The 15435-nt window shown below is 38.9% G+C and overlaps 1 protein-coding gene across 1 annotated transcript in view; it reads right to left on the minus strand.

Moving 5' to 3' along the window:
* Window positions 1-5171, minus strand: part of LOC144270092 (connector enhancer of kinase suppressor of ras 2-like) — a 470860-nt gene extending 465689 nt beyond the window's left edge. Inside the window, exon 1 of the mRNA XM_077826316.1 lies at window positions 5108-5171. Coding sequence (XP_077682442.1) covers window positions 5108-5171 — 64 coding nt within the window. The remainder of the gene's footprint in view (window positions 1-5107) is intronic.
* Window positions 5172-15435: the final 10264 nt, after the last annotated feature.

Consider the following 15435-nt stretch of genomic DNA (forward strand, 5'->3'; position numbering starts at 1 on the left):
AAATTTCTAGTCTACATAAGAGCATGAACATTTTTACATTAGTGAGATTCCACTCCAAATGAATTTATATAAGTGGAAAGACTAAGTCAGCTAGGGGTTGGTAGTAGTGGTACTGAAATGTACTGGCTTTGAGACCATCACTGAGTAAAATTGCGCTCTAGAGACTAGCCCATGGGGAGGATGTGAAACCTACTAGTATGGTAAACTAAAGGAGTTCTCCTTTAATTCAGGTGGTAGAGGCCTGTGTTTTAAGAACTGATGAATCAGGAGTCCCTATCATGTGAGCACACATGGATGATTTATATAACTATTTGCATCACAGTGTGCTACCTATACTTTGTTTACAATCTCTAACTCCACTCAATCCCAGAATAGCTGGATTTTTTATGACTAAAATGATCACTAGATATAGTTAACACTGAGATTTAACGTGGGTTCACAAGGCTTCAGAGTTAGTACTTTTTACTGAGACAAACTGGGTAGTCTCCACCTTTCTAAGAGCTATTGTTTCAAGCTGGATGGTTACAGACTCAGTATGAAAGCACTGTATTCAGTCACATTTTGGAGATTTTCATAACAGCTTTTTTTTTTTAAAAAAAAAATCATGCTTAAATTCTGCATAATTGCCCTTACTTCAGTCCAATCCCTGACTGAAAGGGTTGTTTCAAGACAAATGCCGACCAGTTACGCCACATGTAATTTCTGAGTAGCCTAAGACCTGGTTCACCCAAAGCTTTTGAACCGTTATAACTATTTTGGTTAGGAGTGTGATTTATTTTAATGAAACCATTATGCTGGTCCAACCCTTAATGTGGGCAGAGTTATATCAGTGTAAAAGCACTTAGACAGGTAGGTATAAGCTTATTCCCATTCCCATAGAGGAATATGCTGTACGAGTAAAAACACTTTTTTACCACTATAAAGGTATAGCACTAATACCACACTGCAGTAGTTATGTGGTCTTAATTATACAGGTAAAGAGATACAAGTTGTGTGTGTTGTAGACAATGCCTTAGTGGAGCTGAGTTCACTAATAAAATCAGCAATGTGTATGCACTGAAAATTGCTATTTAGTCAATATGTAAATTAAAGCTTTTGTTTGATCTTATTTTTCTCTTTTTTCCTCCCAAGTCTCCTTTCAAGTGTCAGACAAATCTCCTCGAGTCTAACATCAAAACACACCGACAGCAATAAGAGTGCAAGGCTGCTAGCTTCTCTCAAGTAATGCCACCCATTGATCTGTGAATAAATGTTCCAGTTTCAAGGCACATCACTGCTGTAAAGCTATCCCTTTGAGTTTCAAAGAAGAGCTCCCTGTCTGGTGCCCTCAGATCTGAAAACCTGCTGTAGTTAGAGTGGGAGTCAGAAACTGAAATCATGGTTTTCAGGAAGACTTACAACCTCCCTTTTTTTTTTTCTCTCGCTTTTATAAATTAACACCAAAGAGCATAGGAGTTTTAGAGGATTATGGGTATTGTTCATGCATTTTTATTCTAGACTTTTAAAATTCTGTTGCAGGAATTTTTCCCTTCAGTGGTTAAGTAAAAACAGCACACAATTTGTTTTTATAACTATGCAATCAGGAGCCTTAAAAAAATACACATGAGGAATAAAATCCTAAAACAGGCTAATTCATAGATTTTTTTTTAACCTCTATATCATCTGCTTTCAATTTTGTTTTCAGCCACTGATGATATTACTGATAATTACTATGAGCACTGATGACTTCCTGCAGAATACTCCAGAATTTTCTTCTGGGATATGTGGTAAACAAAGACTAATGCAGGCTTACAGCAAGGGTAGGGTTCCCTCAACCCAGGCTCACCTCAGAGCTTCTTACTGAGCTGCTGGCTCCTCCCATCTATATCCTCCCAATTACCTGATGAGCTCAGTGATTACCACCCCGGTGCTCACAATCCCCCCATACAGAAAATGTATAATTGGCTTCCATTTGCTCTTCCCAGTACTTCAACAAATCCAGGTGACCCAGATGCTACTAAGAGTACCTTGTCATACCATCACTCTGACCATATCTGTTTAGTCTTTAAATCCCTGGTCTTTCCCTAGATCAGTTGCTGGCAACCCATACCTCCAGTGTTGGAAGACAAATGTTCCTTGATAATTCTGTTCTTGAAATTGCCCCATGAATTAAACCTGTCTGCACCTCTGTGACTTTCAGACCCCCTTAAAACTTATTACTGCAGAGAACATGTAGGCCAAAATATCATCAGATGGGGGAAAGTATTAACATTCACACCTAAGTTTTGATAGGGTAGTATATAAACATCTTTTATCCTACATTTTCCAAATTCTCAGGAAAAGTTCTTCTCTTGCCCTAATCTAAGCATTCCAGTTCGTAAACAAATCCAAAAAGTAACAGAAGTTATCAAATCAAAAGCAAAAAATAGGATTGGTAATTGAAATCCTGACTCAATCTTATCTGAAGAGTCCTGACCAATGCCTCTATATCACAGCAGATACCAGATAACAATGGTGTACCACAAATAGGTTGGTGTTCAGGCATATCTTCTCCTCAAGTCATTCTTGGCATATGTACAAAGTCTGATTCAGCCCAGGAATATCTGTATCACTTGCTGCAGTCACAGTAACACATACTGCTGTCTATTAATAGCCCACTTACTTTAAACAAACATTTTTTCTGCAGAACATTGTTTTCTTTTATTTTGATAGAGGATTTAAAAAAAAAATTAAAAAAGGAGAGAGAACAATTTGTAAACATTACTGGCTTGTAAAGAAGAACCTTTTCCCACCATTATGTCTCGGTGAGTAGCAGCATGTTGTAGCTCAACAACATTCAAATTTATCCAAGGTAAAGATTTTAATTGAATTCTTAACAAGCTATTGTCAGAGATTCTATCCCTAATGAAACGTCTCAATTCCCTCAAACCTACAGTGCAAACACTCCTACATTTACCAGCACTCACATTAGATTTTCAGTGAAAAGTGATCATGAAATTTGTTCCAAAAGGACACCCTCCTGCCAGAAACCCAACTGGCTGGCAGCAAGGGAGCCAAAAAAGCTTTTACCTCTTTGCAGAGACATTCATCACAAAAATCTTAACTGAATTCAATGCAGCTTAGATTTAAGAGACTATAGAAGGTGATGACGGGAAAAATGGGTGGGCACTTTTCCAGTTTCAGTTAATCCCCGCATCACTCCTCTACCTAGGAGGTGCTGTGCAGCAAACATATTCATAAATTTACAAACCATGTATAATTTATTATTTTATTGAACTCGAGAGTATGATTCAGTAAACATGTTATCTAACTAATCTGATGGCTAAAGAGAGATGATCCTGTGACATGGTACAGAGACCACTTTGTCCAAGGCAAACAGAATTACTGAGGTTAATAAAAACTCAGGTTTACACAGGTGCTCCAGAGTGGGAACACATAATCAGCTGCTTTGGGAACAAGAGGATGAGACTGCCTGGAAGAAGGCAGGGCTTGGAAATCAGGCTGTGGGGGTTAGGTCAGAAACTCCAAAATAGATGTTAGGGTTTTTTTGTTGTTAAATTTCTAGTGTTTACTCAACTGATGTGCTTTGCTTGATACATATAGTTGTCCCTGGGAAAGGGACATGGCTGGCTGACTCTATGGGTTTGTTTTCTACCTGCCAGTGTTTGTAAACAAAAAGGTTACATACATTTGATGCATACATTTTCATCAACTTGCAGACACATTGCTCATTTGTCCTTCTCATGCCCACTCCATGCATTCATTCCACACCTGCTTTTATTCCATCCTGCCTTTCCACACACATGCTTATTCCACACATACTACCCACTACTCCACTACTTACACCTATCCACTCCACACTGACCCACCCAGCCACTCATTCAGCATGCACATACTGAACATGTATAGCCACTCATATTATACCCCCATCCTGACACCGAGACCTTACCTATGCTCCCATACCCACTCCACTCTCCCCATTCATTTCATGTGTGCACACACACTTATTTCACTCCCATTAATTCTGTGCATATACCCCATCACCCCAATGCACAGTTCAGCCGTTGCTTCTGGCAAACCAAATCCCAAGCTACACACAGGGAGGGAAAGCACAGCCATATGACCTATCCTTTACAGGTAAAGCTTAGAGGAAGGATGGGGATTCCAAGTGTTCAGTAAAGCCCCATTCTTCCTAGTAAACATCCCCAGTTAATTCCTGCACCTAGTCCTGAGCACTCTCTTTCCTCGGGCACTCCCTGCTTCTCACGTCACCAGTTCTCCTGCAATACCTGGTCCCCCAGTTCTAATGCCTGGCTCCCCACTCCTTGGCCAGACAATCATCCTTCCAAAATCCCCAACTTTCCAGTTTCCACAAAGTCCTTGCTCTCTACTCCAGGGGTTCTCAACCTTTCCAGACTACTGTACCCCTTTCAGGAGTCTGATTTGTCTTGCATACCCCCCCAAGTTTCATCTCACTTAAAAACTACTTGCTTACAGAATCAGACATAAAAATACAAAAATGTCACAGCACACTATCATTGAAAGTTTGTTTACTTTCTCATTTTTAACATATAATTATAAAATAAATCAATTGGAATATAAATATTGTACTTACATTTCAGTGTGTAGTATGTAGAACAATATAAACAAGTCATTGTCTGTATAAAATTTTAGTTTACACTTACTTTGCTAGTGCCTTTTATGTAGCCTGTTGTAAATCTCAGCAAATATCTAGATGAGTTGATGTACCCCCTGAAAGACCTCTGCGTACCTCCAGGAGTACATATATCCCTGGTTGAGAACCACTGCTCTACTCTATTCACACTGGAGGTCCTTAGACTTTACCAACAAGGCCTCTCTACATCTGGGGGGTGAGGCCTACAGAGTCCTCCAGCCCCATCTGGAAGTGACTGGTGCCAGGTACCCACAACACTTGATTCCCTCCATATACCTCTGAACATCCTCTTCAGTGTTCCATGTGTCTGTGTTGCCATTCTGAATCTTGATGTGCCTGACCCACTCCTCTACACACTCTCTCTCATACACCTCAGTTCCCCTCATAGGCCTCTGCTGCCCTTCCCAATTCCCACCAAGTATCTCTAACCCCATACCAATCTCCACCACTTACCTTCTGATGCCCCAATTTCCCCTTCCATTGCAGAGACTTCTAGAAGGGACCCAAGGCTCCACATGGTGTTCAGTGATCATTAATGCTTCAGGTGCTTGCAAAAGATCTCTGTGTCCCATTCCAATTGACTGTGCATAAGACCTTCCCCCACCCACAACTTTGTTTGGAAAGCTCAGCCCTTAAAGGCACAATCCTCAATATCACCCGTTGTACCCTAAACTTCAGGGAATGCCCCCCCATCTCCAGTGCTCCTGGGTTACAGGCCTCCCCTACACAGATACCAGGTGCAAGCCATGATCTACAGGGTAGGGACTCAGTTCCCACCACCAGGCAGGGCCCAGCCTCATTTGCAGACTGATCCCTTTGTACCATTAACACTCTATAAGGTTCAGTATAAATTTAGACTACTTTTTGGTGTAAGAATTAGTTGGAACACTAGGCTACGTTTGCCAGCATATGGTCTCTTTAAGGTTTGGAACTCTGCTACAGAGGGGAGAGGGGGACATGTCTACAGCAGAGTTTGGTGCTCCTGGAAATCTCTCCAGCAATGGGGCTTGTGCAAGCTGCTGGTGGATGACAGATTCTGATAAGTATTTTAATAAAATGCTGCAGTTTAAAATAGCATGCCGGTCAGGGAGTATAACACTTCCCAGCTCCTCCAACATTATGCAGTGTTCAAAGGTGCTGGGTATGCAGCTGCACCCTCTGGTTTCAAGTGGTTTCTATCATATACAGGATTTACAGTTTGGTTCAATGGCTCCTAGTACTCCTGGCAGCGTTTCTCCCCTCCCTAAAACGGGAGAATTCCCTACCACCAGCACTAGCAAACCCCTCCCTCATATGCATCCCTATGGAACTGTTTGTGAATGGGGCTGGAGGGTGTGCAATGTGGAAGTGAAGAGCCTAAATATCTTTGTGGATCTGAGCCTGCATCCCCTCCTATTCTGGGGTGTGCAAACACTCTCCCTCCTTCCTGTGGATAGGGGGAAGGAGCAGCCTCACCACCCACCGCACAACTGCAGATAGGGTGACTAGACAGCAAGTGTGAAAAATCAGGATAGCAGGTATGGGGTAATAGGAAACTATATAAGAAAAAGATCCAAAAACCAGGACAGTCCCTATAAAATTGGGACATCTGGTCACCCTAACTGCAGATGCAGAGGTAGGTAGTCAGACAATGAACCCTGAAGCCGGGGGGGAGGTTAGGCAGTCAAGACTCCTCCCAGAAGACTCTGAGATAAGAGAGGGAGCTGGGGTTTGGTGTCAGGGGATGGGCAAAGAGAACCCAAAAGGTACTTGAGGCACTGGAAGGCAGAAAGAGGTCAGAGGTATGGGGCACATGAATAGTTACAGAACCAGCTGGGTAACAGAAGCTGCTTGCAGGCTCTGAGATCAAAGGATTCCCTACTTTACTAGGTTCAGCCCTTTCTTTACCCTGCTAGGAGGTAGAGCTCTGTGTTGAGTGTCTATCTGCCCCTGTAGCAACTGTGGGTGACTGTCCAGGAGGTGGGAGAGTGGGACGGGATAGCCAATCAGAGGGAATTTTCCTTAATTAGTCTGGGGAAAACCTAGAGTTGGCAGGGGTATTATTTAACTAAACTACTACACTAGTTTATACATATCTTCTCTACATTTTATGCTGACAAATTATAAATTTTCCTTTCCTCTAAGTGCTGTGGTGAACTGTGCCTTCAATATGCTTGCAAGTGGTTAAGAGCAGGAAGTACAGACTTCCTGGATTCACTTGTGGTCCATGCAATGTAAGTTGTGACTGTACTGAAATAAAAGCCTATTGTTTGGAAAATCCTTCCTCGGGTTCTGTGTTAATTACCGCTGTGTCTGTAAGGGACTGCACCAAATGAGACAGTATAAGCACCACTTTTTCTGGTCTTGTTCGTGATAGCACTATTCATAGTAGAATTAAAAGGAAATATGTTTGTTTTGTATTATTCTTTTAACCTTATAAAACACAATATTTAGAAAGGAGTTTAAAAATAAGGTGAAATTTTGCCAGAAATGAGTTTAAAATGATGTTTTAAAATGTTGTTAGAATGCAGGTGTTTTTAACATTGTCGCCCTCACTGCATGAATGACCCCAATCACTTAGAAGAGACTGTTCATCAGATCAATCATATGTGCATGAAACATTTCATAAGTAGGTCTTGTTAGTACATTACTCTGAAGAGCAGTAAAGGGCTATCATGACCAGATCTGTGTTTAAATAGCTGTTTCGTAGTGTATTGTCCTAAGACAGTGAATATAATACATGCTAATATTTAGCATTTATATAGTGCTTTTAATCTTCTATCGCACATTACAAACATTACCAAAGTAATCTACATAACCTCCTGGGTGGTACATTTTTTTTTAAGTTCCTAATTAGAGATTCATTGCAGACTCTATTGTAACTCCAAAGGAATAATTGTTTAATTAGAAAGCATTTCAAAATGTTTAGAACTTTTTTAGCTATTTAAAAAAAAATGAATACTTTAAGTCTTACAAGAGGGAGGAAAATAACCTAAGGCTAAAAATATCAGATGGATGCTCAAGTGTTTTCTAGAATTTTTGGCATAAAGTGGCAAACTCAGAACACCTTTTTTAAGAAATCAATACACAACCTCCTCTCAATAATAATTGCAATGTTATTAATATAGCAAGAAAGGTGCTGATCTATACCCCCAATTGTTTCTCTTTGTATTTTATATAACTTTCTGTCAGGGGAGACACATAGATCATGGTGTCAGCTTTGGGCTGGGAGTAAGGAACTTCTCAGTTCTAATCCTGACTCTGGCTACCTGTGACTTCAGACCACATAAACTCCCTGCCTCAGTTTTCCCAACTGCAAGATGAGATAATACAGTATGTACATCACAGGGGAGTAAAATACCTTGAACGCTGAATGCACCTTTTTTATAGGGAAGAAAAATGAAACTCTACATCACCTATAATGTTTTTAAAATATTTTGTGTTAAACCAGTTTAATTAGACTATTTGTAACCAAATTAGTTAAAAAACAGAATAGTTTCTTTGGATTCTCAGATTTTCAAATAGTGGGAAGCTATTGGGACATAATGCACTATGGTATATCTCTTTATTGTGACTCCAGCGAGAAACTGCTGAATTGGAATTCATTTGCAAATTGGATACTATTAATTTAGGCTTAAATAGAGACTGGGAGTGGCTAAGTCATTATGCAAGGTAGCCTATTTCCTCTTGTTTTTTCCTACCCCCCCCCCCCCGATGTTCTGGTTTAACTTGGATTTAAACTTGGAGAGTGGCCAGTTTGGATGAGCTATTACCAGCAGGAGAGTGAGTTTGTGTGTGTATGGGGGTGGGTTTTTGGAGGGGGGTGAGGGAGTGAGAGAACCTGGATTTGTGCAGGAAATGGCCTAACTTCATTATCATGCACATTGTGTAAAGAGTTGTCACTTTGGATGGGCTATCACCAGCAGGAGAGTGAATTTGTGTGGGGGGGTGGAGGGTGAGAAAACCTGGATTTGTGCTGGAAATGGCTTTTAGATAAGCTATTACCAGCAGGACAGTGGGGTGGGAGGAGGTATTGTTTCATATTCTCTGTGTATATATAGAGTCTGCTGCAGTTTCCACGGTATGCATCTGATGAAGTGAGCTGTAGCTCACGAAAGCTCATGCTCAAATAAATTCGTTAGTCTCTAAGGTGCCACAAGTACTCCTTTTCTTTCTGCGAATACAGACTAACACGGCTGTTACTCTGAAAAATATTTATGGAGCGGTTTATATTTACAATAAGCAAAGGTGACCAGAAATGGCATAGCAAAAAAAAAAAAAAAGCAAAAGTTTTAATTTTTTTTCCAAAAAGAAACATCATGACAGATTATTTCAATTAATATTGAGTTGTTTAGCAAGGGAATTGTTCTCACCTGGGGAAAAATGAAAGTCATAACATATATAAAGGTCATATTATTTTTAAGCAAAACACCCCTTATTTTACAGTCAAAATGTTTTAAATGATTTAATAATATTGAATATATTTTAAATCCATTAAAAAAATATGCAACTGCACACCTGATATAAATGTGTTTTAAAAAATAAATAAATACCCAGATCTATAAAAATGTATGGACAAGACTTGCCTAGTAGTTTAACTTATAGCGAGCGCACTGGAGCGGTGCTCAGTACATCTGGGTCACATAAAGATAGCTTTATGTCACCCTATCTTCTCAATCCTGGGGCTAGTTTGGTCTCCAATTTGGCAAAATGCCCATTTCAAGTGTTTTATAAGATAATCATTAAGACTGAATGGGATAGTGGAAGGGTCTACTTGAAAATGATATTGCCTAATATTCATACATGTTAGTGAAAACAAGGTAGAAGCCATAGCTACTAGACTCAAACAGGCTTCTACTATCATGTGTTTGATCTGTGGTGATGTAATAGTAGCATCCTTATGGAAACCTTAAGTACCAATATGCACACGTTCTATCTACAGGCTCTGCAGTAACACCGAGACGTGGAATTTTGGGATCCATGAGGCTTGGTAGCAAGGAAGCAGATTGATCTCACAGTAGGAGACATTCTTTTGTGATGAAAGCAGAAGATTTTGTTATGCTGCAGGTAATATTTCCCTACATTAGAATACGATTTGTGCACAGCACGTGGTGATTTTCATATATTGTTTGTTTATCTTGCATCCAAATTGCAGTTGGTGCTTTACAGACATAAAAGAAAAAGCCCCTGACCCAAAGATCTTACAGTATATTAAATAAAAAGGGGTGCGGGGCTGGAAGTGGCAGTGGGGAAGAAGGGATAAAAAATAAAAGCAATGTAGCTCTGTATGTCTTTTAATGTTATGGTTTTGCTGAATTTATATTTTGGCCTTTTTTATTATTTTTAAAGTTTGAAGTATGGACAAAATAAAATGCCTTTTTCTGACATATTTACGCTTATAATTTAAACTGCATAACCTGTCCCTTTTATAGCTTACATTTTTGTTTTACATATCCTTACTTCACACTAATGTCTTTGACACAATGGACTGCTTTTTGTTTTATATGGGTATCCTGTATGCATGTCTGATTCTAATCGGTTATTCCAGTTAGAGAGAATCAGGCAAGGAATAATCTTCACCCAGTCATACAATCCGATTCTAAAAAGAATTGCATCCCAACTAACACATTTCTTTTCTGGACTCTAACTGCCTATATATTCAGTTAAACAGAACTTGTAACGTTATTTGCAATAGAGCTACAGTACCAGTGACTACCGGTATTATTAGGTAGGCTACACCTTATCCTTACCCCTGTATGTGGTCCATGAATAGTCTCCAGGTGCATATTGGTAGTTCTGCTGATGTCAGTTTACTGGTAAAAAGTCACAGATGACTAAAACCATAAAAGGACTTTTAGAGATATGAGGCTGCTGCTGAGTCCTGCTTCGTGGAAAGCTGGAGTTTTAAAGGACTGGCCACTAGAAAGTGGCTTCACAAGACTGGGGAGTGATGAGGCTGTTGGGGCCTGGTGTCCCAGCAAAGGACCAGTGGAGAATGGTTAATATGCCTTAGAGTTTTCTCCTGCACGTATTGTTCCTTCTGTAGCTTTTTCTGAGTCTTCCTACCTGCCAGAGAGCTGGGATCTTAAAGGGATCTGATGTCGTACAGTAGGTTGCTCATGCTTCCCTTGTAGCAGCTCAACATTATCTGACTAGTTGTATTGATATCCATTTCTGTTTTTTATTTTCTCTCTATTGTGATAGTTTGCCAACATCTACTTATTATTTAACATTTATGGTAGTGTTTGCAGGCCAACCAAGTCAGGACCCCATTGTGCTGTACAAACAGAACTAGAAAAAGACAGTGCCTCACCCAGAGACCTTCTAGTTCTAATTAGATCATTACTTGGACATGGAGACTTACATTTGGGACACCTGCTGGACTCCAAACAAGAGAGTCTCTACGCATCACATCATTTGGTATGTGGTTTTAAAACAATAATTTTTTTTCCAATGTGCACTGAAGTAGGAAGTAATGAAGACTGACATTTATTTACTTTGTTTACATATGGTTTCATTTGCTTTCACACAAATTGGGGAAAAAACAGACTGCACAAGAGAGCTGACAGAGGAACATACAGAAAGGAAGGGAAAAAAGAGCTGCAATTTCAGTTTCATCATCCTAGCATATCAGAACAGGGTCTGTACTGCAGCATTAGAGATGAAGAGTAAAAAACTACAAGATAAAATATTATAGTACATAGATGTACTGAAGATGGGTGAACAGCATGGAGCAAATACAAACCCACTTGGACCAGCACTGTTTGTTATAACAGAATGAAAATCCAGCTTCTTGGTTTTGAGTTTGGTGTATTCAAACAGTGTGGCAGCATCACAACACATCAAAAGGGTATATATATCTCAGCACCAACTCAAAAAGTTCCTGTTTTTGGAAACCAAAATTGTAAGGCTATATAGCAAGTTATTAATACAGGCATGATTATGAAAATGAAATGTCACTCCCATGCTACTATGACTGGGCTATTACTGTGTTAAGCCTCTGAGCGTGCCCAGTGTAAATTAGATTTGTTATAGGATTTTTGTAAAACACTGCATAGACACAGACTGAGTTGCGTGCTCAAGCATTTAGTAAGTGTTTGGACCTCCTCTCCAGCCAGCCTGCCTCCTGAGTGCTTATTCAACATTTATATTGTGTCAGCAGTTACATCAAACCAAAGATGGAGTAGTTACTTACTTTGTTTACTAGCTTTGCAAGGAAATTTTGGAGAAAAAAATAATATACATTTAAACAGACAGTTTGATATTTTTCCCTTTGCCAAGGAAACTGCAGAGAAAGGACTTTAAGTTCAAGGCAATAATGTTTTTCATGCAGTGAAACGAGCAATTTTGTAGTTATCGATTGCTTTTACATGGAGCTTTTAGATAGTTGCTCCCATACTTTCCATATGTTTTCTCACTTACATAGGCAGTTCCATATCAGTAACTTCATACATATCCTCTAAAGTGCTGTGCACTTGGAAGCCATCCATGGGACACAGGGAAAAAGAGAAGCCAACCATTTCCCCATACAATGAGTGTTCTATTCTGTCACCTAAAGACCATTCTGACCTTCTCTGGGCTATCTTTGCAACACAGTGACATCTGCATATTGTCCAGTTATACCAGAAGAACGACAGGAGACACTGGATGTGGTTTAATTAAGCCGCAACTTTATTATTAAGTGTCTGGGAGTATCGGCATATAAAAGTGTACAGTGAAGGTAACGCCATGATTATTTCAATATCTACCTGCGTCTATGTAATCTCCCCTCTCTTCTGGGTCACCTGGGGGGATGAGTCAACATCCCTATGCTGACCCGCTCTACCTCTGCAGCAACTGTCATTGTCTCTCTGTCCTTAAAGAGGTATACCCTTTCCACTGGCAAGCCAGACTGTGTCCCCATCCCCTGCTTAAGGTGCCGTCATTTGCCAAACTTTATGATTGAGTCCTAAATTAGAACCCAAAGCTTCTTGTTTAGCATTGCTACTAGTCACAATTCCTACTGTAGTTTAAGAAAGCTGTTTAAGCCACAGTCGTCTTTTTTTTTTAACTACAGTAACATCATTAACTTACAACTGGTGATTTTCCGAAATATGGTGGTCTTAAATAACCCATTTTTCTTCGTCCATTTCAACAATATTCACCTCTAGTTGCATGTTTTCCACAGAGTAATGAGCAAAATATTTCTTTAGCTATATTTGTGTGTATGTGAAATGAGAATGGATTGTGTGATTTTAGCAATATGAAGAATAACCTAAGTACTGATTTGGTTGTCTAAATACTGATGGTCTGCCATAGAATATATCAATGACTCCATTCCATCCAAATGTGAAAACATCACTTTGCAGTTCGTATATGAAATAGTGTTTCTTGGTGAAAAGACTGTTATGAAGTAATGAATCTGATTAATTATGTCATCTATCAGAATTTTGTGTGTGTTTGTGTAGATATACATAAATACATACACATATGTATGCTGCACTCTGTACAGGTCTGTTTCAAATTTTATACAGCGTTTAAGGCTAAGCTATAGATACTTCTATTTATATTTTAAAGTGTCTATGTCACCTGAATAATGTTCACATTCTCTTTCTCTCCTCTCCCACCTCCTCTCCTTTTGCCTCCGATTTTACTTACGTAGAAATAGAAAGAAATCTGACCCACCATAGTTCATGAGTAAATAGCCAACTTGTAGAGATAAAAGATTTTCTAAAAAGTCATTTTAGAAAAGAATACACTATTTAAAAGGTCAAATTAAATAAGACACTGTTAGGACTAATTTGCTTCCTTTCCTAGGGTTTATAAACGAACATCTCATAGCTGTGAATTATGGAATATGTAACTGGGTCAATTTTTTCAGCCTGGCCTTAGCTGGATCTCGTCTTTATGGTCACAGATAATTATAGGTGTAATTTTATGCCCTCAATTATTTGCAACTGAATGAAGGCAAGTGTCTCAAAATCTGACCCATAATAGCTTCCCCTGTCATTGCCTCCATGCAGGTTTAATATGTTGTTTAAAAAGAACAAAATGTGAACTTCCTTGTCTTCTCCAAAACACAAAGAAATAGTTTAATATTACAATCAATCTGAGTTAATTAAAATATCTGCACAGTATATCAAAGCCAAAGTACCAGTCTGTTCATAAAACGCTATTTCCACATTAACAGAAACAAAGTTTTTCATTATCTGACTGAGAATAAAGAATTAGATTAGTAATTTTCTCTCTGCATCATTATCTCAGCCCTGCTGCACAAAGCTGTTGTAACCCAGATGGAATGATTCTTGTCACAATATTATGCCAGTGAGTTGCTCTCATTTAGTCATAAATTTAAAGTCATTATTGAGAAAATGAGATTGGTCTGTCTGTATGACGAATACCAATCTGTAGATAATTTCTCTCTTCATCAAAACAAATATAAAAAGCTTTCTATAGACCCACTTCTTTCAAGTAGATTTTCCAACAGTGAAACCCAGGCACTAATTTACAAAACAAATATCCTTTTTTTTTTAAAAAATGGAAACCAGCATTCAGATTACTTCAAGATTTTATGTTGTGTTAATCTCCTTCCTCAACTCCATCCCTTTTTTTCTAATGCTCTCTCTCAGTAGGTCACACTTGGCTTATTACATCTTCCTTAAATCCATATGCTACTATTCATGAAAAAATGAGACATAATGCATTTTTGTTATGAACTCTATTTTTGTACTTCACTTAGGCTCTGATCCTGTAAGGTGTGTGCCACATTGAGCCCCTTGACTACAGGTGTCCATTTGTGTGGCGAGTGCAGGAGTGGGGAGTTGGATCACCCCGATCCAGCAAAGCACTTAAGCATGTCCTGAGTAACCTCATTGACATCAATATTACTACACACGTGCTTAATATTATACATGTGCCTAAGTGCTCTGCTGGATAGCTTAGATATGAAGGCAGCAGGTGCCTTAAAAATACCAAGCTAAAGCCTCAGCTGGGGTAAATTACTTCAGTGGACCTATGTAGATTTACAGTAGCTGAGGGTCTACTCAACTGTCTCTTATTTGTGTCTATAGTGCTGTATAAATCTATTATCATTATTTATTTTTATTCATTTAAGTTGCCCAGAGGCATTCTAAATTGGTAGTGAAAATGTGTTTAATATCCATGGGCCAGATTCTGCCATGTTTACTTACACTAAGCAGTATCTTGTTCCATGAGTAGTTCCACTGAAATCAATTTGAGTAAGGTTGGGATAATCTGGCCATCAGTTGATACTGTTTGTCTGTGTTCTTACACCTAACCACATGAATAAAGGGAGCAGAATTTGGCTCACAGAAGTAGAACAGACTAATTCTAAAACAGAGGATTGGCAAGGTTCTTAAGAAGTTTTGCCTCAAAGTGGCTTAAGTCTAGAAACATGTTACCAAGGGCTTTGTGCATCCCCAATACCTAAAACTGTACATTAATAATTCATTTGAATGCTGTAGCAAATTTTAAAAATCTGACAGATTTTTAGTTCTACAATTTCTCTTCAAGTTTGTTGGCTGTATTTTTTTCATTAATATTTCTATTAACTGTTTTTATCAATGTAAGTATAGATTAATTGTTACCACTTTTTAAAACCCAAAAATCCCTAACCCATGCATGCAAAAAAGCTGAATTAGCAAAGTAGTAGATCAGCCATATCAGGAAGTGATACCTAGAAAAATGGCCACATGTCTTGGGGTATTAATATTTGCATTTAGAGCTGCTAGTTGTTAGAAGTTTTCAAATAGAAATTTGTATTTGTTTTTGTGGCGTTAAATAACTGTCAGGATGTTCAGAGC

Source organism: Eretmochelys imbricata, chromosome 9, assembly GCF_965152235.1.
Source record: "Eretmochelys imbricata isolate rEreImb1 chromosome 9, rEreImb1.hap1, whole genome shotgun sequence".
Taxonomy (NCBI): Eukaryota; Metazoa; Chordata; order Testudines; family Cheloniidae; genus Eretmochelys; species Eretmochelys imbricata.